This window comes from Aspergillus tubingensis, assembly GCF_013340325.1.
Source record: "Aspergillus tubingensis WU-2223L DNA, scaffold_7, whole genome shotgun sequence".
In the NCBI taxonomy this organism is placed as follows: Eukaryota; Fungi; Ascomycota; class Eurotiomycetes; order Eurotiales; family Aspergillaceae; genus Aspergillus; species Aspergillus tubingensis.
This window is the reverse complement of record NW_023336281.1, coordinates 2927518-2950143: the sequence shown is the minus strand read 5'-3', so window position 1 is coordinate 2950143 and position 22626 is coordinate 2927518. Positions and strand designations below refer to the sequence as shown.

The following is a 22626-nucleotide window of genomic DNA, read 5'->3' as shown; positions in this document are numbered from 1 at the left end:
GTGAAAGTCCCGGAGATCCGCCATATGAGACAGTATCCCAAGTCACGGTCTGACAAAAGTACAGATGGGAGCAGGATGGATAGGTATTGCACGAGTGAGCACCCGTCCGGGAGCTGTCGAAAACGTGGTTCCGGCACGGTCCAGGTAGTAAGCAGGAGTCGCCAAAGCTCGGATTTTGCGCAACAGATTTGAGTTTCCGGGCTTGGTATCCGGCGCTTGGGTAACTGGGAAGGGATCCTAGCACCCGTATCTCTAGATCCCTAGCTCGATCTCGCAATTTCCCCGGGAGGTCAATGCAAGGAGACTAATGAGGAATGATCCTTCCTCACCCAGGCTCTAGCTTTCTCTCCACGGGACCATTTCCGCCTCCCCAAACCATATGCAGTCGTCCTATGGAGCGAAATGGTTCGCGGGCGGAGCAAGCCATGGAAGTACAATATCAGCCAGAAAAAGTAATGAAATACATGGAAAAACAAACCTGCCACGAACCATAGTTCTTGATCGTCATACATCCGATAGTCACTAGTTGATCCAACTGGGTCCAGTGATGTTAAGCTTCAGAATCAGATCCCCTGGCATGGATTCGCACTTTGACATCGCAGTGCGCTCTGCTTTCCAACCTTTGGGACCAGAAGTTCAACTCTGGGACTGTCCAAGGTTCTCTCCTTTCTACCCGCGCTAACGGGACCCAAATTGACGCGTACCAAAGACCACGAACTGTAGTTGATCTGGGTACTAGTGGGGAAGGGGGGAAAAAGAAAACGTCAAGTCACAGACAAATAAATCGTCTCAAGCGGATATCGTCTATGCAAGCGCCCTGTTGCAGGATCGTGCAGGTTTAGCAGTACCCAACGTCCGGTAACATTCAATATCCCGCAGCCTAGGGGCATACGGGACCTCTGGTGCAGATCCCGGTTACTGGAACCCCCAGTATCTATTGATCTTAGTTCCTTCGTGGTGGCAAAAGACCATTACCGTCTTGAGTATTTTCCTGGTTCAATTCGAGACTCCTATATCGCACCCTAGCGATCCGTTGTTACTATATACGAGAGGACGCATATATGAAGGCCCTGGAAGAAGCCTTTCTTCGATGTCTTCGCTCACTCAACAAGCTCAAGCCTACAGTCTCAATTCGAAATCTCAGGTTTTCTGCTTTGAATAGGCCCTTGTCGCATCGCTTTCTCTTTCTTCCCTCGCGATCAATCTCTTTTTGACCTCTGGAAATCAGTCTCAGAGCCCTAGCTGAGTACTACTTGTCGAAATTGCCATTGAGTCGATACACACCCGCGCATCATTCATCATGGTTCAAGGAAACGGAAGGAACGATGGCGGAAGCTCCAGCCGCGAATATGGCATGAACTTTGAGGTTGCGCCTCCTACAACAGTTCCCCTTGGCGTACCAGTGACTCTACCAGTAATTGTGGGGGTCCGACCTGTGGGTAACCCACGAGGAGTGCAACAATTGGTTGCGCATGCCTCGCTGAGGAATGAAGCAGGCACTGCTCCAGCTTCAGGACTCACAGGCGTGCTTACATCTAGCGTGCGCAGTCGCAATGGCAACGGCACCAGCGGATACGCTCGATTTGGGCCTCTCAAATTCACACAGCCTGGTCGGTATCGGATGCGGGTTATGCTAGGAGCGGCCTCTTTCAACGGCGTCACCACGAAAGAATATGTTGAATCGGGTATTATTCAAGTACAGGCAGGCGCTGCTACACCACGTCCTAGTAAGTCCCATCGTGACTATAGGTGAGAAATATCTCACAGCTAACTCATTTCTAGCACCCACTCAGGTCTCAAAGCTACAGACCCTAATCCCGGAAAACATCGACATTACTGCGGCTGACATTGCGACATGGCAATCAGCATAGAAGCCTTGGAGCACAGCCATGTTTCGTACCCTCCTTTACTTGTTTTAATTGTCGGTTCTACTCGGTGTTTGTGAAGATCGCGTCAGGATCAGCCAGGAGTTTAGGCTTGTGTCTCAACTTTCTCGCTCACTCATGTGAATTTCCTTTGTTCAGGCGGGCCAGACACGAAGTGCAGAGTGTTGGCCACCACACGATTTACGATCTAGTTTATTTTATTTTTTTTCTATTTACCGCCTAGTATGTGATACACAAGCTCAGATTTAGCGAATGCAACTTTAATTGGATTTTCCCATCCCGGCACTAAACCGTCACATCTGCCAATCGTGGGCCACGCGACACCGATCCAAATCCCTGCAACAAATAGTCAAATCGCAGAACCCACCATGGATAAACCTCTATGACGATCAGGCATCAAGACCCTTAGAAATTGATAGAACAGTTCCACCAATAGCACATTTCCCAGAAGGATCCATGAAACCTGTTTCATCTCTCATCACAACCATCATCTTCTTCAACACCATCACCACCCCATCCAAATAACAAACCATCCCTATGTAGATACCAGGAACCAATTAAATACATCTTCAATTACTCAAATCCACAAACAGTTAACACCCGCTTTCCCAACCCCTCGTAAAAGAAAGAAGAAAAAAAAATTCGAAGAAAAAGAAAACTTCAATCCCACACCATCCCAGCACCGATCCCTATAAAACCCTCAACTAACTCCTATACTACCACCTGAATATAATATCTAAGCGGGTCCTCACTGGGCATCAACCCTCACTCCCACTCACGCAGGAAATCTCCCCGAGGTAAGGACGAAATTAGCCCGATGAACAGGCAGTTAAATCTCAATGTAACTAAATTCAAAGGCTACTACTCCCATAGAGGAAATGATGATGCTTCGCTTGGGCATTTTCAGCATAGTAGCAGGATTCTTAGTCGACTGAATGGATCCGTCCATAAGTTAGCGAGTGAGTGATTGATGATCAAATCGGGATTTGATCTTCGGTGTTTGGATGTTGTGGAGCTTGCTGCTGCTGCTGCTGCAGTGATCGATCGTGAGTAATATTAAGATACGAATACTATGTTAGTATTGTAGTAAAATATACTATGATCATCTGGCTGAAGGATTCTCCCACTTACGTAGGGCTCAGGGACCGGGGCGTGATTATTGGCTGGTTGGGATATCGATTCAGCTTCGGTTGGAAGATTGAAATATCTTGGCTTGGAATGCTTGGTAGGTGGTGGCGGGGGTATCTGTGGGATTAATTGGCTGGATTGTTAATTAATTGGTATTGTGTCTACTTTGTGGTGGTTGTACAGCTTGGGTGAGGATGGCGATGTTGGTGATGGTTCATAGATAGGGGGTGGCGATCTGGGAATCGGGTTGCCTGGAGAAGGGCGATACTTGCCATCAGCTGTACCACAGGCGTAGTTTGTATCATTAATCATTAATGGAGTGTACTCTATCGTACTAATTAAAGGGATAGCTTGCGCAAGAGTAGATTTTGAGAATGGATGACATTTGATTATGTAGAAGAGTTCTTCCTTTTCTTAGTAACAATGCTCAGCTACCGGCTCAGCTAATGGTATTGTGCGGCGTCGAACGGTTGGATATATTCAGATGGGGGTTTTCCAAAATCCTCATCAACCATTTCCGAAGCGCCTCAGTTACTTCCATGGCTTGCTTTTCGTTCATCAGATGTGACCAGTACATGAGTTGAGCTTCAGTCTTGTCGGGTTGGGCGGTAACAACAACAAGAATATCATTCTAAGACAGCCACGTCAGCATCGTTTGCGAAAGGTTCGTTGCGGCATGCACATACATGTGTCTCTTCATGCGTCTCTATCGGTCGAAAGGAAAGCCCTCCCGTATCATTGGACAATGCGCTCTCCACTGACAGACATGTATTGAACAGTGGTTGATCCTGGCTTCCTGGTAGCAAAAAACCCTCAAGGTCCACAAGTGAGCAAAATTGATGCGATTTGTCCTCAAGAGTGCTTTTCTGGCTCCACTCTAGTGTCTCTAAGAAAGAGGACTCTGCGTCCAGAAGAAATCGACATGGAAGAACATTGAAGATCGAGCCGACCATTTCTTGAACTCCATTAATCGGTGCATCGCGTCCAGAGATCGTCGTTCCAAAACAGACATCGCTCGATTGACAGTATTCTTGCAATACCAGTGCCCATGATAGTTGGAGAACGTTTGTTATCGTCACTTCGTACTTGCTGCAGAAGCGTTGCAGAATATTGGTGTCAACGAGTGGATTAACTACGTACTGGAGCTGAGAAGTAGTGCAGTTATCTGGGCAAAGGCAATCTGTGGATTTTGTCGGGAAAAGGCATTGCGATATCCCGCTGAGCCTCTGTCGCCAATAATCGAGATGTTGACTATTTCTTCTCCAACTATCCAGATATGTCACCCATGAGCGGTATGACGGTGCTGGCGCGGGAAAAGGTAATCCACGATATGCCATAGATAGCTCACGGAGAAGGATCAGCACCGAGCTTGCATCAAGAAACGCGTGGCTGCCTTCAAATTTGCACAGAACCTGACCGGCATCAGACTGGTAGATCGTGAGCCTGTAGGGTGTAACTTGGCTCTGCTGAATGTCTAGGTGTGATTCGCGTAGAGCGGTACTGAGACCATTGGAACTTAGTTGCCGCAAGACCTTAGCTTCTGTGGGGCAATTCCCCAGCACAACATGGTGTTCTGAACCACAATATTCCATCAAGATTGTTCGCAGCGCAGCATGGCGCTTAGAAACTGAATTCCAAGCGAAAAGCAAGCGTTCAATGTCAATCAATACATCGTTAACAGTAACTTCCCAGATCGTGTAAGATAGATGACATGAGGAGCTCATCTTCCGGAGCAGTCCCATGTGAGGATCAGTGCAAGGGTACACGTCCTCTACCTTGGCAGATCTCGGTAGCTTATCCAACTGTTTCATATTGGCTTCAAATGCTGCAATATCCTGATATCTATCAGGAAGCATCGATATATCCTGAATGGCTGCAGAATTGTTTTCCGACGACGGAGACGCTCTTAAGGCAATACGGTGTATCGTCTTGGCATCAAAGATATCGTGAGCAGTGATATATATATTCTCGTCACGGCACTGCGCAACGACTTGCATTGCTAAAATTGAATCACCGCCTAGGGTGAAGAAGCTATCGTGGAGACCAACATCATCTATGTCGATATGCAAGATAACACCCATTATGCGGCGTAACCTTGACTGTATGTCGGTCGTGGACTTCGCCGTGATAACATTGGCTTCCTGAGGACACATGTATGATTGCAAAATTTTCAACGGCAGTTTCGATGCCTCCTTTTTCAAATCAGCTTTGCTGGGAAGTCCAACGGACTCATGGGATACAGGTACTGGAAGGCAAATAACGGGCGCCATTGCATCTGAAAGAGTGGTTTGAAGCTGTGTCATAGCCTTATGCAAGCGGGCCCTAGTATCAATGTCCGGGAACTTGAAGACACATGAATGGTTAACACACGAGCCGTCGTCTTTACACCCGACAAACAAGACTAGCTTTGGTGTATTCGTATCGATGGGAATAACCCATTCTGTTTTTAGCGGGGTTTCTTGTCCCAGAAGCGTTTGAGCCGCTCGTTCTACTTCATTCAGTACCTGGCGTTTTTCGTTCACTTCAGGGCCGACGTATTCGGTGGTCTTTCGCAGTAAATCACCCACAGTATCTGATGACGAAATAAGAATCAAGTTCAAAAGGTCGCTCATCTGATGCAGGTATCCTTTAACTTTTTCAGGAGGGATCACTTCAGGATCAAACACGCCCCTCAATCTCATAGTGTCCTCTGCGTATTCGCATATGATAGTAAGAACTTGGGTCGCAAAGTTAGTATCAGTCTGTTGTTCTAATGCGTCTACTTCCATCAGTTTCAATAGGCTATGAGAACGTTTTTTGGGCAAAGGTGGCCTTGCTGGCTGGACAACAAGCAAACTCTGGAACTGGCTAGCACTGACGGCTTCAGAACTGCATTGTCGCATCCGATGAACCCCAAAATGCTCGTAAGGCATTATATTTAAGACATGCTTCTGTAAATTCTTCAATGCGTCATATATCTTCTCGTCGCTATGTAGAAGGACGCGAAGGGGGAACGTGGTGATGGTAGGCCCGACAATACTAGCAGTCTCGGAGCTGTTGCGGCCCGTGACGGTCACCCCATACACGACATCCAATGATCCTGTATGACAGGCCACTACGAGGGCCCATGCAAGGCGACATGCAGTCGACAGAGTAATTTCATTTTCGTTGCACCTTTGAAGACAAAAGCTATGGACACACCTCGCGACGTTTCGGGGAATATGGCCTGGGGCCACCTTGGCTGGAAAAGGAACTGCTGCCAAATCGTCGAACTCACCTGTCCAAAATGATTTTGCGGCAATATCATCCAAGTCTAAAAGATGTTTTATGAAAGGGACAAATGGAGACGTCACGATCTGCGTCCCGTTGTATGCAGTTTCCACGGCATCTATGATATGACTGTAAGACCACGAATCAAAGAGCGCATGATGCAGAGTCAGCTTCAGTCTAGAACCAGGCCCATGCACAGTATAACAATAAAAGAGTGGTGTTCCTGGGGACATGGTATTTTCTTCATTTTGGCAGGTTGTCGCATCATTCCATGCTATGTCTTCCCGGACGACAACTTGAAGCCCGCGGGAGAGTCGAAGAGATTCAGAAATAAGGACTATTCTTGTCCTCAAAATTGGATAAGCTTGAATGACCGTGCGTAACGCATTGTTTAACTTTCGCCAGTCGATACTTGGCGGAAGACTGAGATCGAAATTCGCTCGAAAAGCTCCAGGCTTGCTTGCTGTCCAGGCCATAAGACGCTCCTGGAGGGGCGTACAAGGATAGATGTCTTCAATGTCTTCCGGAATGACGCCACATTTGCTTGCAGCAAGACCGCGAACATATTCCCCTTCGCCATCCATCAATGAGAATGGAATTATTTGCTGACAGGATACGGGCTCCATCGGGCTTGTCTTGATGCTTTGAGCTAACGTGGCGATGGTGGGGTTTTCGAAAATAGATGCAACGGTGATGTTGATACTGTGCCTAATACGTGCTTCATTCACCAAAGCAATGGCGAGAGCTGAATCCCCACCAAGATGAAAGAAGTTCGCGCTGACTCCGATTTGGTCTTGAGGTAGTCCCAACACACTCGAGAACACTTGGGCAATACAAGCATGGAGAATATCAGATGATTCGACAGGGCTTTCACTGGGATGCATCATACTCCGGAAAGATTGCAGATTTCTGCCAGATAAGCGGGACACAGTGTTGCGCAGCAACTTTCGATCGACCTTCCCAGAGGGCATCAATGGTAACCTTTGGATTGGAACAAAGACATCTGGAATCATATATCTAGGAAGTACCTCACGAAGGGTGCACTGTATGTTTCGTGCCCTCTCCCAAATTTGTGTATCGGGTTTCATGAGTAGATCCTCATCATCCGATGCTATGTTCGAACCCGGGGCGATCGGTCCGACGAACAGTACCAAAATGGGATCACGGTCCCCTTTTGTGACAACCTCAGCAATTGGCGTGATGTTAGACCATATCTCCTGAGCTAGATGCTCAATCTCCCCAAGCTCGACTCGTTGGCCGCGAATCTTGACTTGCGTATCCTTTCTTCCCATGTAAACAATGCTGCCATCGGAGTTTTGCCGTGCCAAATCGCCAGTTTTGTAGTAGGTTCCGGGCCTCTTTGACCATGGAATGTCAGAAATGAATGATTGTGCTGTTTGCTCTGGTCGGTCCAAGTATCCCCCACCAACTATCGGGCCACCAATGACGAGCTCTCCCACTGCTCCAATGGGTACAAGCTTCGAATGGTTTTCGGGCTCAACAATCCAGGATGATCCCGCAGCACTGTACCCAATGTTACGAGGATCACTAACCTGGCTGAGCCCTGATTGAATTGTGGAGACTATAGTACATTCTGCTGGGCCATACGCCTGGGTCAGGTGTAGTTGGCCTGCCCACCGGGAAATATCTGACGGACGCATAGTTTCCCCTCCGACGACGAGGGTCTTAACTTCAGGTATAGCGCTGAAATCAAGGAGTCGTGCCACGGAAGGCACCAACTCTATCCAGTTTACCCGAAGATCTAGGATAGCTTGCTGAAGGTTGTCTACCCGCTGAGACTCCGAAGGGATACACACAGAGCCCCCTAACATCAGGGGAGTCAACGTTTCATGGATACTGACATCGAATGCATATGATGCAAATTGCAAGACGCGGGAGGAGCAGCTAAGATTCTGCAGAGGACTGCTAAGAGCCATGTTAGTGCAGAAGTTTCCATGGCTGATGACAACGCCCTTGGGGGTCCCAGTGGAACCCGATGTGTATGCGATGTAGGCTGGATGATGGGCTTCAGATGCCGAAATATCTTCCTGCTGGGTTGCGGACGTAAGGGTGACGGGGTCCGTAGTGGGAATGGTAATGGACTTAAAGTCCAGACATGATGTCGAACATCCCTGCTTGATCGAACACAGGATTACCGGGGCTTTCACATCGTGACAGATGGCTTGCACCCGAGCTTGGGGAAATGATGGGTCAATGGCGACAAAAGCAGCTCCAGCTTTGAGCACACCCAGCATTGCCACCACTGTCCACTTTGACTTCTCAAAGAGTAACGGAACTATCATTCCAGACAGTACATCTCTGGCATGTAAAACATCACGAACCTCCGACGATAACATATCCAATTCCCCGTAGGAGAATGACCCATCCCAGGCACAAACGGCTTCAGCTTCGGGTCGCCTGAGACACTGTCGCTCAATGCAATTATGAATTGTGTCACCCAGTGGTCCTGTTGACGTCGCTCGGTTCCACCTATTGAGCTGGCGTCCATGCAAGTCACTGATCAGGTCTATGGACTTTAGCGGAAGTGTAGACTGCAGGCTTTTCAACGTATGAATCAAAGCCGAGTTCAACAATTCTGCCTGATCTTGATCTAGAAACGATTCTTGACTGTATATGCATATTCGGAAACGGGACTTTGAATAGTCTATCCCTATAGTAAGATCGACATGTTTCTGGCACAGTTGTTAATGCCTATGCACACTAGACCATAAGCTGCACGATGCGAACCTTTACTTGAGCCAATCTTTCTATGGCCTTGAGTCCAATACTCTCGAGGAGGAACGTGTTGAAGTCATGGTCAGAGCCCAGCTCTCTATTTTCCCAATCACGTACTTTATATAGGGAGATAGCCTGCGGAATATGTGCCTCTTCGTTTATTGACGCCTTCCATTCCTCCAAGGTGCCGCTAGCCGAGATTGCTCCGAATAGTACCGTAGAGGTGTTGACATACTTGGAAAGGAGAATAGACCAAGCAGTTTTCAAGTCCTGGAATGGCGATTGATTTCTTTGGCAATTTTGGTATTCAGAGACGGAAAGCGTCGTTCCAGTCGAATTCAAGTTAGTGCTAAGATTGTGTAGAAAACACGAGTCATGCTGGGATCCACGTGATCCGGTCTCGTCGTTCTTGTCAGTCATGTTGGGACTTTGACCGTACATACGAAGCAAGTTCGTCTGATAGCATATCAAGTACTCAAAATTCTCTATGCTCCTTTTTTTCTTACAAGCTTCATTTATACGGCGACTGAATCCTAAATGCTGCACGATGCTTACAAAAGAGGCTTTTGAAGTCAACTTCTAGACTGTATTTCCTGGCTCTGCAAAGCATCATGACTCTCGAATGCATTGGCAAAATACCAAATGCCAGAAGATCTTCTGCAGCTGGTCATAGTAAGTGATGATTTGTCCAAAAACAATCGAGGCTACTCTGAGTGTTACACGAACAAGCCTAAATTGATGTCACAACATCTTGATCTACATCAACCCCGAATGCCATCCAGCCAATCCAGTTTGTTTCTTCTATGACAGAGGTCCCACTTAGTCTACACAGCCGCATATAGGAGGTCTTAAGGGATGAGTGAGAGAAGCCACTGCCAGGAATCTCGCAGGCAGTTCCAATCTCAGGTGACTTTAAACTTTGTTATGTGGACACACCGACTAAGTCAACGTAATATCTTGTTCATCTGACACAAATAAGCCGAAAAGGTACATATGCCTGGCCAGGGCATTCTGGTCATGTCTCCGATGTTGTTACGGCCATCCCTTAATGGAGCCGACTCAATATGAGATACATACTTCGCCAGATGCAGATACGAACGCGTGCGTGCATCCTACATAGATCATCGGAATGATTGATTGGCTAATTACTATCAGTAGACTTCTAGGATTCCCCCCATACCCTCCTCGCGAAAAGAATATCGATAGGCGAAACGAAACATCGTGACCTCCCTGGTACTAATGGTGGAATTTGACATATATTACGGAGAGCATCACACACTACTGTTCTACCCCAGGACTGAGTCTTCTACAATCCATCGAGACGGTTTGTCCTTTCGACTGCTGGCTAGTTTTCAACCTACTTTAAACCTGTCCCAAAACATGACTTTTACGCCTGGGGTTGGCCCGGATGGGACTGCACCGCCTAACTCCTCCGGAATTCATGTTATTATTGTTGGCCTCGGTGTGGCCGGTTTAACAGCGGCTATTGAGTGTTATCGAAAGGGCCACAGGGTTACCCTTTTCGAAAGATCCCCGGTAGTGAAAGGTGTTGGTAAGTCTGAAGCTATACAAGTACTAGCTAAAGCCTGCAACTCATCAAGCTTGAAATAGAGGGTGACGGCATCACCATTGGGGCGAACGGCTCACGCGTCACTGCCAAATGGGGTGATGGGGCTGTACACGAGCGAATGTTACCTTTCCGGTTCTTTATCGAGAAGATCAAGGTCATCGAGTATACAGGCTATGACTTGGGTGAGTTTGAGCTACGTGGGTATAACCGAGGTGACGGATATACCCTCAATCGAGGCACGTTGGTTACGGTCATGTATGAGCATGCGCGCGAACTTGGGATAGACATCCGTCTAAACTCTCCTGTGACTGACTACTGGGAGACGGACTACGAAGGAGGTGTTGTGGTCCACGGGGAGCGCTTTGCAGCAGACTGTGTCCTCTGTGCAGAAGGTGTGCACAGTAAGGGCAGGGAGAAAATTACCGGAGAACAGCTTGTTTCATGGGAGACTGGCTGGTCCGCATTCCGAGGCTGCTTGAGTACGGATGCGGTAGCGGCTGATCCTGCAACCCGATGGGCCCTTGATAACGCTGAGAAATATGATCAGACAGTTGGCTGGGTATCAGATGATATTCACTTCGCACTGTGGAGAGGGAGAAAGGGAAAGGAGCTATTCTGGTACTGTACCCATGAGGTAGGTATTTTCTTTTATCCCAGGCCATATAGGTACGGATCTATACTCAACACGCTTAGAACGAGTACGCTGCGGAAGAGGGATGGGATGGTAGTACAGATGTGGTTGAGAACGTCCTTGACACCATCAAGGATTGGCCTGTGCGCCCGCAGTTGGAGCCACTCATTCGGAAAGGGAAGGGAGGTTGGTATGTCGATCAGAAGTTGGTGACAAGGGAGCCAATGCAGACATGGCTGTCTCCTCGTCGAAGGATGATGGTTATCGGAGATGCCTCTCATGCCGCTCTTCCCTCTAGTGGCCAAGGGGCTAGTCAGGCAATTGAAGATGGTGCCGTTCTAGCGATTGCACTGGAGCTAAGTGGAAAACAAGATGTTCCTTTGGCTCTGTCTGTCGGGATGGCGATCAGGTATGCTCGCCCCTCAAGAGCCACAGATTTATCCCTTGCAGTGACGGCTTACCTTTTCTATAGACACGCACGAGCATCTGTGATCCAACGTGGGGCGCCACTAGTTTTGAAATCCATGATGAAGACTACCTGCAGAGATTTGCGGAAGGATCTAAGTGGCGTTACTCCTCCACATCCAAGTTGGATTTTCGACCATGATTGTCAAGAGTATGCTTATCGCGAGTTTGCAAAGGCTGCCAACTCCATACTCACTGGCCAACCCTATCAGCCCACCAATGTTCCAGCGGATGGGGTGTATCGGCTAGAGTATAATAGTCGGCCGGTGAATGGTCAGCCATGATGACTTCTTCAGGCGAACAACAGGCGTGGGGTTTCTTCTTTAGTCCAGATACTGCCCATAGTATTGTGCTGTGTAACACAGGAAGCGTCCGAGTCAGCAAAGGGGTATTCAAGTTTGACTTCGGCACATTTAATTGTTGGGGTTCTCCACCGCAATCCTGCAGGTGAGTGTGTTGGTTTCCGATTGGATTGAACCTTCATTATCTATGCCGAGTCAGTCTGATGCAATGCCAAATTCTATCTAAGTGCTTAATCTGGAATGTCCACGTCCCTAATATCTAGGCAGCATGGATACCAGTGCATATCCTAGGTCCTTTAACCCTTTCCATTAGATGCAGATCATGCAGTAGTTCAAAAAAGGTTATACTCCTAAGATAATCTTGATTCTATCATCATTTTAGCCTCCAACCCTTAATAACAGTCTAGTAAAATTCTTCACGACACTGTCTTCTTCACACTTGCATTTCGACTCTGTCGATCTACGATCTTCAGAAAACTTTGTATAGCATCATGCGGAAGTCTGTCTAGGTAGATGATGTGTCTGTGTAACTACCCTGACCAATGAACTTTATATTACGGAATTGAAACCGAAAGTCCTAGAAATGCATCTTATCCAAAATCCTATTTTCTTGAAGAGCGAGCTTCTAAAGGAAGTAGTCAAGTAGCCCCCTGCTTGCCCATGAATTGCCCCCCTTTTAATGGAATAGCAAAAATCGGAATACACACACATACTCCTAATTTCACACAAATCGTCACATAATGGCCTATCAAACAATAATCCCCCTCACACTCCTCATCTTCGCCATTTACCATGTCCTCAGACGTCCAGGGAAGTTCAACTTGGGCAAAGCCCCAGATGAAAAGAAGGCAATTTGGGCTGGATATTACAAAGTATGCATAGTTCAAGACCTTCCATCTAAGTAGCATCTAATTAATATATACCCACTATCTGTGTAGGCGAAATCATCATCTCAAACATGGACAATCCCAAGAAAAGACTACCATCTTCGCATCCTTCCAATAAGCATGCTGCCATCGCTTCGAACCGACCATCGAATAAGTTTCACAGCGGGGGTACATGATGTATGATCTTGCTCTTCTTGTCTTCGAAGATGAATTCAGAAGTCAAACTAACAGAAATCTCCTCTACAGCAACAGCAGTCTCGCTTCACAAAGACATTCGAATGTGCCGCATTCGCCAAAAGCGTTCAGATCAATCTGAACAATCACCTAGGTAAACATGCCCTATACCGTCAACATCATCGAAACAAAACCTAACCCTCCCTCTACCTACTTAGGCAACCTCCTCCCAATAATGTACGAAGAAATGGAATACGCATTGTTGCAAGAACTGGGCAACGCACACGGTAAGCATCCACCCACCCACTACTCCACTACTCCAAACCCCCATACAACAAACCCTAACAACAACCATATCCTCCTCAGAATGGCGCCCCCTCCACCCCCTCCCCACCCTCCTCCGCATCATCGCCCTCGTCTCCGGCCGCATCAACATCGGCCTCCCCCTCAGCCGCTCCCCGACCTGGCTAGCCCTATACACCAAATACCCCTTAACAATGATGTCCTCAATCTCCTCTCTGATGAAATACCCAGCTGTGCTCCGCCCCCTAGCACAGCACTTCATCCCCTCGCTCCGCGAACTCGACTCCATCCGAAACGAAATCACCACCCTCCTCACGCCAGAATACGAAGCTATTCTCTCAGGTAAATCAGACAGGAACACCATGACCCGCTGGATATGGGACAACTGCGAGGAACACGAGCGGACAATAACCTACCAAAGCCATGTACAGGCGATGATGTCCATCGGGACGGTGTTGGCGAATGCGGCGGCCGCGGCGCAGTGTCTGGTGGATTTGGCGGAGCATGGGGAGGAGATGGTTCCGTTGCTGAGGGGGGAGTTTGAGCGAGTGGTGGGTGGTGGTGATGGGATAAGTAAACAGGCGTTGAGCTCGTTGAGTATGATGGATAGCTTTGTGAAGGAGTCGCAGAGGGTTAGGCCGCCGGGGGCGGGTGAGTCTTCTCTTTCCAATCTCTTCCAAACATGTAACTTTCTGAGTTTACCATCTGACAATGTTGGTATGAATGATAGTCACCTTCGAACGCAAAGTCCTGGAACCTTTTACTCTCCCAGACGGTACGCAACTCAAGGCAGGTGAGCATATCGCGGCGCCGGCGTTCCATGTTGGCTGGGATCCGGAGTATATTGAGAACCCGGAGGTGTTTGATGGGTTGAGGTTTCATCGGTTGAGGAGTCAGGGTGGGTTGTCTGCTACTAGTACTGGTAAGTACCATTATGTGTCTGTGAATGAGACGTCGTTGCATTTTGGGTATGGGCGGAATGCTTGCCCGGGGCGATGGTTTACGGCTTTTCAGATCAAGTTGTTTCTGGGGCTGTTGTTGGTGAAGTATGATATTGCTTCTGGGGGGACTTTGGGAGAGGGGAGTAAGAATGGGGATGAGGGTGAGGATACTGTCTGGATTAGAAGGAGGAAGAGTGGTGATGATGGTATATAGAATTTGTTGTTGTGATTAAAGGCAGTGTGGTGGGAAAATATATTTTGAGATGATGTATATAGATAAGATCATCCGTAATCGTTCTGTCAAATGCCCATCATAAGACTTTAAAACTACTATTATTCTTAGTCGAAAGATTGAAGATATGATTACAAGGTACTACTACTTTTACGAGTTGAAGAAATTAGAAGCGTAATCCGTGAGATTGCATGAACACTATAAGAGTGATATGACTGAAATTAAACAAATAGCAGCGGGTATATGTTCGTAACATGTCATAAAGTAGATCCAGTTCGGATCGATCAGAACAGAACAGACGCGCGTGGCGTTCTGGTGCTGATAAGATGGGATCTATGCAACGGCCTTTTGTGCCGAAGCGAAATCACCCAAGCATGACGCATGAGTATTTGACTCGACGCGTAGGGATTCCCTTTTCATGCTTGAAACTCTCAAGAAATTGGCTGGCACTCTGTTGCCAGACTGGCCCCAATTTGCTCCTCAAACAAACGGCGGAGCGATTTCTGAAGCGCTGAAAGCCTGATGGTGGAGGGTCACTAATGCGACCGGAGAAAATCATCTGTTGCAATACAAGAACCGCAAAGATACCCAGGAATGGAATAAATCCACAAGATATAAGCGTGAAAATTGTTGTAGGCTCAATCCTTGGCATGATGGTGTCTCAGACGATCCACTCCATCTCGTACGGTATCCCGCAGACTGAAGCCTCCAAACAGCCAGTCATTCGAGTGACGGCCGTAGTGGTTCACTGTGCCGCTGTAACGACGGTAGTCGTGGCCGCTTCTGCGCATGTGTGTGGGATGTACACGCTTGTTGGTCGCGCTGTCATCGGTGGAGATTCTGCCAGGAGACATGGTGGAGACGGGGCTCGCAGAGCGTCGAGGGGTAGAGTTTGCAGGAATGCTTCGAGGAATGTCGAAGCTAGATGAGGGAGAGGAGCGATTCGAAGGGATAGAAGCCGCGGTCGGAGAGTGGGAGCGCGACCGGAGGAATTGTTTCACGCTGGACAGGCGGCTTGCTTTGTGAGGTCTAGTCTTCGTAGCGTGGGAGTTGGTGGTGGTTGATGATGTGGAGGAAGTAGTGGATTGAGAAAGAGCCCGCTTGAGGGTGTTTGGTTGAGCGGAAGTCTGATGGTCGTCGTTCATTGCTTTGATTGAGGATATACCAATAAGGATGGATCAGAAAAGAGTGGGATCAGCTCGTGTAAAATGAGGATATTGCATCCAAAAAGCACAGGGGAAATGAGCGTATTTATGTTCCATCGTCCCCTCCTTCCGTGCTCATTCCGAGCATGTCTGGAAGCCCACCCATCAGCCTATCAAAACAGCACTGGCCCTATCCGGGGCATGGGGCCCCTGCCGGGAAGCCCGAGCGGACGAATGAAAGAATGCCAGCACCGAGGGGCTCCATCGATAGGGCTCAAATGGCCCCTTCTTGAGTCACGGACGGCAGCTGAATGATGAGCCAGTCGGTGAGGATCTCCAGTCGTCTCCACGCGTCTGCCCTATGCCTTACGAGCCGGCCAATCATCGTGCCTGTCACCGGGGAATGACCCATCAGGGGGCTCCATTTTCACCGCTAGATCCACCGCAGCAGCGTCCACAAGGCTGCCTTGATTTTGTCCGCTGTTCGGGCGCGCCCGTCGGAGATTGATTGTGTGTCCTTTAGTGATAGGCAGTTGGAATGTTCGTCCTCGTTGTTTTTGTCTGGATATGAGTGAGCTGTCAGCTCTAGGGCATTCCAGACAACTTCCAGAATTCTTCCCACGAAGCAACAGAACGGGTGAGAATTCAGCCCCCACCTTGCAGACAGGAATGATCGCTCGGACTTAGCGAGCAGGATAGGGAATGATGTTCGATGTCGGACTAGGGACGGGACATAGGGCTTACGGCTCACAGGAGGTGGTTTCCCAAGTGTTAGTCTCAGCTAGTGCTGATCTCCACCCTGGTCTCTCCCTCTCCTTCCCCTCTCCAGGCTACCATGAACCGGAGAGAACACATTCACGGATTGCTTTTAATAGCAACTGCGTGAAAATGGCTCTTATCTGAAACATGATCCCTGCTCAGATTGTCACGCTCCCAGTGCGGGATATAAGAAAATGCCTCGATGGAATGAAATGAGGGAATTACAAGGTAGGCGCTGCGCTGCGGATGGAGTCGAAAGCGAGGCCAACACAACAGCGACAGACAAGACAGAGACAGCCAGTCTCAGACGGCCTTCCCAATTGGGACGCCGGCCAGTGACCCACTTGAGGCTCTTGAGCTCGCCAATGACATCACGGCCCTTCACGTGCCCCGTGCCAAGAGGCTGGCCGGCACGCGCTTCCGAGCACAAGGAGATTAGGAGTTGAATCCTACTGGTATACGACGAGTCTTGATCCGAAGACTGTACTTTTCTTCATTTTCTAGTCTCGGTATGACCTACTGGTCTTGCTATAATACTAAATCAACAAGCAGCCGCCATCAACAAAGCTCATCGCATGCAAAATGCTAACTCAACGCCATGAAAGCAACCCTCGCGATGCAATGCGTGCAAACTTGTCCAAACCAAACACTGAAATATAAACCAAGAAAACAGCACAAACTAACAGACATTGCATACAAGTTATTGCTCCTCTTCTAGTGGCCACAACGCGGCGCTGGGCCTTTTCCACGACCGAGGCTGCTCCGAATGGCACCGCCGATGATATCGTTCAACTGACAGATATCCAGCTCCGGTCTTAACATCGGCAACTCTGCCTCTTTCAGCAACAGAACCTGAATGTGGCAGAATAGGAGCTCCTTGGGGCATCCAGTATGAAACCAGCACACTTTCCCCAGTAGTGGTCGTGGTCGGTAGCACAAAGAGTGATCGGGCCTTATCCAGAGGTGGACGAATCATTTTCCGAAGGGACCCCGATCCTGATCCAGCATGATGGTCTGTGACATGGCCAGAGGTACCAGGCGAAGCTGTATCCCATGGAGCGTACCAACGTCGATGGGACCGGGCAGTCCTGGAACGAACGATCCCCGCCGATGCGGCATCATCCTCGAGCAAATCCTCAGATCCCACCGGGGTCAAGAACTGCTGTTCGAACTGACGTTGCTGCTCAGCGATGACGAGCGGCAGGTTTCGTCGTTCACGTAGCTGTGTCCCAGGGCCGCAATATGGCCAAGAGTGGCGTCGTCGATGGTGGACTAAGTGTGGCATATCAACAAAGTGTAAGAGTAACAATAGCTATGAAATAGATAAATCAGTCAGGAACCGGATAGCAACGGACAAAGAGCAACTGACTATAAATACCAATGGGATAGATAGATAGACAGATACCTAAGCAAAGAAAACACGAACAGCCCAGGCAGCAACAAAATACCCAGATATCTCAGTCAGTCAGTCAGTCAGTTCCTCCTCGACAAGAAGAATCCCAAGGCTTGCCAACAGGGCAAGCACTAATCATGGTGAGGTAAAACAAGACACATCTCAACAAAAAGCCCCGGGGCAAGGCAGTTGGTAACAAGCCTCGCGTTATAAGAGCTCAGCCTTTGCCCATGGTCATGAGGCTCGCACGTGCACGGCGCACGCGTTGGGGACAAGAACACTGGGGAGAGATCACCCGGGCGACTAAACTGACTGAGACGATCTGGGGGTGGGCGCTGAAGAATACATGATTTGAGGCACCCTTTGCTGGTCATCCGCTAGTAGGGAACCGGATAGATGCGCCTTGAATTGAGTCACGGACGATGAGCAATAGTTAGCTATGACAAATGAAATTAGAGTCAGCGACTGGCTTGCGCGGCGGGAAGGATGTTACTTTACTAATTTTAAATCATATTAGATAAATCCATTAGCTTTGAAATCAAATGCCTAGATATTCTCCCCCGTTCTGTCGGGGAAAATATACAGCTACCTGCCGGGCGGGTTCTGCAGGTTCCGCAACTAGTAAAAGATGGTGTTCTTGCGGATCTCCAGATGAGCGGCATGATCAAGCGGGGTACAGAGTACAATGAAGTGACTAAAGTCAACGATGTCTCCTCTTCACCGAACACGGACGGGTGATCTGCAGTCTTTTGCTCTTATCACAAGCTTGCGAGTGCTGATAGCTTTATTGCCTTTTTTCTCCGGCACGAGAAGCGATCAGCACATAGTGTTTGGCGGCGAAGATGAAGAGATGTTGCATGTTGCTGTTGCATTGCAGCACAGACCTGGTTTCTCTCTCCCCGGTTCTTCTTGCTTGGTGTCATGTGATAGACTGTTATTATACATCCTGGCTGGCTAATAAGTACTCTGGATACTACTCTGCTACAACAAAGAAGTATAGTTCTCAAAAAGTCCTTCGTGATAATTGGGGAGCGAAGCTGTCTACTCCGTAAGTCAAAATCCAACCACCTTTCCCATTGTCCAGTCACGTGGTCTAATGGTTATGATTTCTCGTTCACATCAATCTGACGCGCCGAGAAGGTTCCCGGTTCGATCCCGGGCGTGACTACTCTTTTTCGTATTTTTTACTATTATCTATAATCCTAATTTGAGAATCCCTGTCTTCTTGTAATGTATACTGTTTGTTTTTTTTTTTTTTGTCTCCAAATTGGGTTTCAAGTTCCATGGATTTCTCATTCTCACGGTGGGGACATGGCCCGAACAGCACATGCTCCTGTTGATCTTGGATACTGGTCCCATGCAATATCGCAAAAAGGCACGAAGCCGTACACCTGTGAAAAGTACATTTAATCCTTTAGTATGAAGTCTGCCCGTTTACTTCAGATGATTGTCCGTTATGATCGCAACGAATACTTCTCGGTCTGAATCACATCAGCCTCGTCGTTCGTCTATGCAAAGGAAGGCGTACCTTTTAGATTGGGAAAGGTGATCGTGATTGGCCCTGTTTTGTGCTCTCTTTTCTGATTCTTGGCTGCCCCCGAAGCTATCTTTGTCATGTTGAGGACCATCCCCCGTGAATAGCTGCTTGGAGGGAAGCTGACCAGGTTTCCGGCTCTGGATGGTTCAGATGGTGGTATGGTCATTGTGAGCCACCTGTCCGTTATGCGGTCGCTCCAACGCGCAGCAAGGCGAATGATATTTCCATCACGCCATAGCTGGACTTGTGAGTCTCCTTTCACTGACTTTCTAGGACCGAGGACCAGCAGCTTTTCCTTAGTCGTGAGGGATGTGGCTCTCCTGGAGAAGACCAGCTTGTATGTTGATGCAAGCGAGGACATGAATGCCATCAGCACGCGCTCTTCGTGAAACTCCACCGTCATGTCCTTGAACTCTTTTTCGCAGTGAGAGAAGAACACTCGACCGTCAGCCCGATATAGCTGGTCAACGTGTGATGATATGTAAGTGGCGAATAATGCACGGGGAAATCGCACACGGAGATTAGAATGGTCGTACAGGTAGTCCATATCCCTGAAGAGATAATGTAGACTGCACTGCTTCCATTCCGCACGAGTGCGACATATTATCACCGCCTTGTAGCGTTTCTCATCGGGCGCAATGTCAGCAACCTCGTAGACCTGCCCTGAGCTTTTGGCCTGAGACCAGGTGAAGGCGGGCTTCTGGCTTAGGCCCAGAACAGCCTTTTCCAGTTTATCCGCAGCCTCCTGTGAGCGAAACTGGATACCAAGGCCTATGTTTGGATTGCTGCCGTCATACACGTAAGTGAAAAGTGGATGGTAGTTCCCGTCTGTTTTGCTGGACCTCTCCTGGCCCGTGTCTGACCATTTCAGCAAGATGAACCCAGAAGCCGTCGTACGGCTGACTTGTACATGACTCAGTGGCATGAAAAGCTCGGTAGCCTGCCCGGGCTTGTCAGCTATTGAAGAACTGATGACCATGCGCCGGATAGAGCGCCACGCCTCGCCAAAAGACCTTTCCAAGATGCGCACTTCGCAGGATCTGTGTAGTGTGGGAGGACTGGTTGACACCATGCTAGGCATCCTCAACTGCTCAACTGTTTCGGCCGGACTTTTGAAAACAACCTTTTCTGTGAATTGGTCGGAATCAAGTGGCTCCCGTATCTGGACGGCATCGAAGTACGCTTTGGGCATGCTGATCACTTGCATAATATCTGACATGTATTGAAATGAAATAGACAAAGTCATAGCGTCAAATTTCAGGATCAGAGGTTCTGTTGGCTTTGGCACGGATAGATTGGTGAGTGATGCATTTGATACCTGGATCAGCTGAGCTAGATCCCCTGGTGCCACTGTAGATTGATTTAGTTTCGTCGTTTCTAGGCATTTTAGCCATATGTATAGACACTTACGGTCTCGTTGTAGACAAAATGTTCCGTACTGGTTACAGAGGCTAATTTTGGGCTCGCTTTCACCATACTTTGTAGACAAAAGTAACATGTATGGAGCGCCTCTGGATCGCATACGGAGCTTCTTAGCCCCGATCCCTGCATTCACGAAAGTGCGGAAAAGAACTTGCTCATCCTCTTTACCAGCATCCTCCAGTTCTACTGTAATATAGCAGAAGTTCCCTGGCTTAGCTGGTTGGCCATCCTTCCCAATCATCTCTTCGGGCTGTATAGGTTCCCAGAAGTCGAGGTTTTGCGAATGGATCGCAGCGTAATCGGGTATATCCACGGCACTAAATTGCCCAAACTCTTCTTTGAGCCCCTTTGAACTGCTTAGCCTGAACAAAGTAAGATGTCTGCTGATTGGCTTACGTCTGATAGATCTGAGATCATTTTTCTGATCTCATCCTCCAAAAGCAGCTGTGGGTTGTCACAATTTAAGACTATGTCATATAGAATATATGACGCTTTCAGAAGGTCCACATATGCCTGGTGACTCGAGTTACATGACAGTGCAGACGGGCTCACGCTGCCTCTGGTGCTTGAAATTGTTGATCTCTCGCTATTCGCAAGGGCTGTCCTGGCCTTTACCATACATAAGCAGCTGCCACCAGTCAAAGGCTAAATGCGTATGTATATATATACCTTCAGAAGCCACCACACAGCAACTAACAGCCAGCATCTCGCAGTGAGTTGCTGGGCCCGCTCTTCCTTGTGGGCTATATGATCAAAACTTGCGAGAAGTTCTGCATCAGGCTGATGCATCTTATCACGTGGTTCGCACCGCAGCGATCGGAACAGCTGCTCTCGTAGTTGCCGTCGGTGGAGTTCTTGTATCGCATCAGCTCCTGAATGGCCAGGGCTACCCCACGGCGCTGACTCGCCTGGTTTTATTGAGGTTGACCGTTGAATTCGCCCTTGATGTTGGATAGCTGAGAATCCAGATCCTGGTCCACGAGACCAAACCACTTCTTTCTCCGTCGAAAAGACCTCTGGTACAACTGAATGCGAAGGGCTGTAAGTCGAAGTAGCTGGACTAGTAGGTGAGGTGTACGTAGTAGCCGTGAAACTAGACGTGTCTGAGTGCCCCGACACAATGGATTCGGAGGAAGCTGAAACATGAGAGGGGTCTTCTGGCGGACATGCGGGTTGTGGAGCGGCGGGATTTGACCTGCTTGGTTGTGTTCCTTCTAGCTCCGCTAGGATGAAGACATTCTGCTGACGAGGCGTAGATACTGAAATCGAAATAGGCGAGACGTCGTCATGTGCCTGCCAAGATGAAGGAGTTGGGGGAGGTATATCCTTTGCCGAATCTTTTGTCGCCGAGCTTTCAATTCTTTCTACCGAAGGCCTAAAACGTGAGATACAGTCAATATTTTGGCTATTTATGGAAGCTTACTTGGTGAGAGAGCCGACACATACGCCCAAATGGCATGTATGAGCCACTATCTTAGACTTAAGATCTTCAATGAATGCCTGCTGTGTCATCCAATCTATGGACTGCCATAGCTGTCTCCCGTTCTCAAACCCTAGATTTCGGTACATGTCGACCACCTCCTTCAGCTGCTGCAAGGTCCCTGAGCATGAATTCAGACACCGATGGAGGGTATGCTTGCATTCCTCATCTGACTCTGAAAGCTCGATCTTGCTGGAGCTGACATCATCTTTCAAGGTCTGAAACACGCTATGCAGGGATTCCAGGCTCGCCACAAGCTGGTTGAAGCCGTCAGGGGCATCTCCGGAGATAGAATTGCATGTAAGATATAGGTCGCGTGCCAGTTTGGTAAGTTCCAGAACATCCGCTGCTTCGAAAATGGAAGCCATTTCTCTTTCCATCAATTA

General features: G+C 48.5%; 7 protein-coding genes and 1 non-coding gene across 8 annotated transcripts; 4 read left to right on the top strand and 4 right to left on the bottom strand.

The window, feature by feature from the left end:
* Positions 1-1300: 1300 nt before the first annotated feature.
* Positions 1301-1871, top strand: AtWU_05932 (autophagy protein Apg17 family protein; the record flags this gene model as incomplete). Its single annotated transcript, XM_035501042.1, has 2 exons — positions 1301-1727; positions 1783-1871. 2 exons carry the CDS (start codon positions 1301-1303, stop codon positions 1869-1871), a joined length of 516 nt encoding a protein of 171 aa, XP_035356935.1.
* Positions 1872-3453: 1582 nt separating this feature from the next.
* Positions 3454-9419, bottom strand: AtWU_05931 (gramicidin S synthetase 1; the record flags this gene model as incomplete). The annotated part of the gene is made up of 3 exons (XM_035501041.1): positions 3454-3645; positions 3701-8956; positions 9012-9419. 3 exons carry the CDS (start codon positions 9417-9419, stop codon positions 3454-3456), a joined length of 5856 nt encoding a protein of 1951 aa, XP_035356934.1.
* A 960-nt stretch (positions 9420-10379) lies between these two features.
* On the top strand, positions 10380-11949 carry fqzB (FAD-dependent monooxygenase fmqB; the record flags this gene model as incomplete). Its single annotated transcript, XM_035501040.1, has 4 exons — positions 10380-10551; positions 10611-11203; positions 11263-11609; positions 11673-11949. The coding sequence occupies 4 exons, from the start codon at positions 10380-10382 to the stop codon at positions 11947-11949; spliced, it is 1389 nt and encodes a 462-aa protein (XP_035356933.1).
* A 758-nt stretch (positions 11950-12707) lies between these two features.
* Positions 12708-14486, top strand: AtWU_05929 (cytochrome P450; the record flags this gene model as incomplete). The annotated part of the gene is made up of 4 exons (XM_035501039.1): positions 12708-12839; positions 13183-13315; positions 13395-13982; positions 14062-14486. 4 exons carry the CDS (start codon positions 12708-12710, stop codon positions 14484-14486), a joined length of 1278 nt encoding a protein of 425 aa, XP_035356932.1.
* Positions 14487-15142: 656 nt separating this feature from the next.
* On the bottom strand, positions 15143-15649 carry AtWU_05928 (uncharacterized protein; the record flags this gene model as incomplete). Its single annotated transcript, XM_035501038.1, has 1 exon — positions 15143-15649. The coding sequence occupies one exon, from the start codon at positions 15647-15649 to the stop codon at positions 15143-15145; it is 507 nt and encodes a 168-aa protein (XP_035356931.1).
* Positions 15650-17108: 1459 nt separating this feature from the next.
* Positions 17109-17693, bottom strand: AtWU_05927 (uncharacterized protein; the record flags this gene model as incomplete). The annotated part of the gene is made up of 1 exon (XM_035501037.1): positions 17109-17693. One exon carries the CDS (start codon positions 17691-17693, stop codon positions 17109-17111), a length of 585 nt encoding a protein of 194 aa, XP_035356930.1.
* A 1190-nt stretch (positions 17694-18883) lies between these two features.
* Positions 18884-18969, top strand: AtWU_t154. The gene is given in 2 exon segments: positions 18884-18920; positions 18934-18969. It is a non-coding gene; the product is annotated as a tRNA-Val (tRNA).
* Positions 18970-19235: 266 nt separating this feature from the next.
* Positions 19236-22608, bottom strand: AtWU_05926 (uncharacterized protein; the record flags this gene model as incomplete). Its single annotated transcript, XM_035501036.1, has 6 exons — positions 19236-19282; positions 19330-20688; positions 20749-21106; positions 21157-21369; positions 21430-22135; positions 22184-22608. 6 exons carry the CDS (start codon positions 22606-22608, stop codon positions 19236-19238), a joined length of 3108 nt encoding a protein of 1035 aa, XP_035356929.1.
* Between the last annotated feature and the right edge of the window lie 18 nt (positions 22609-22626).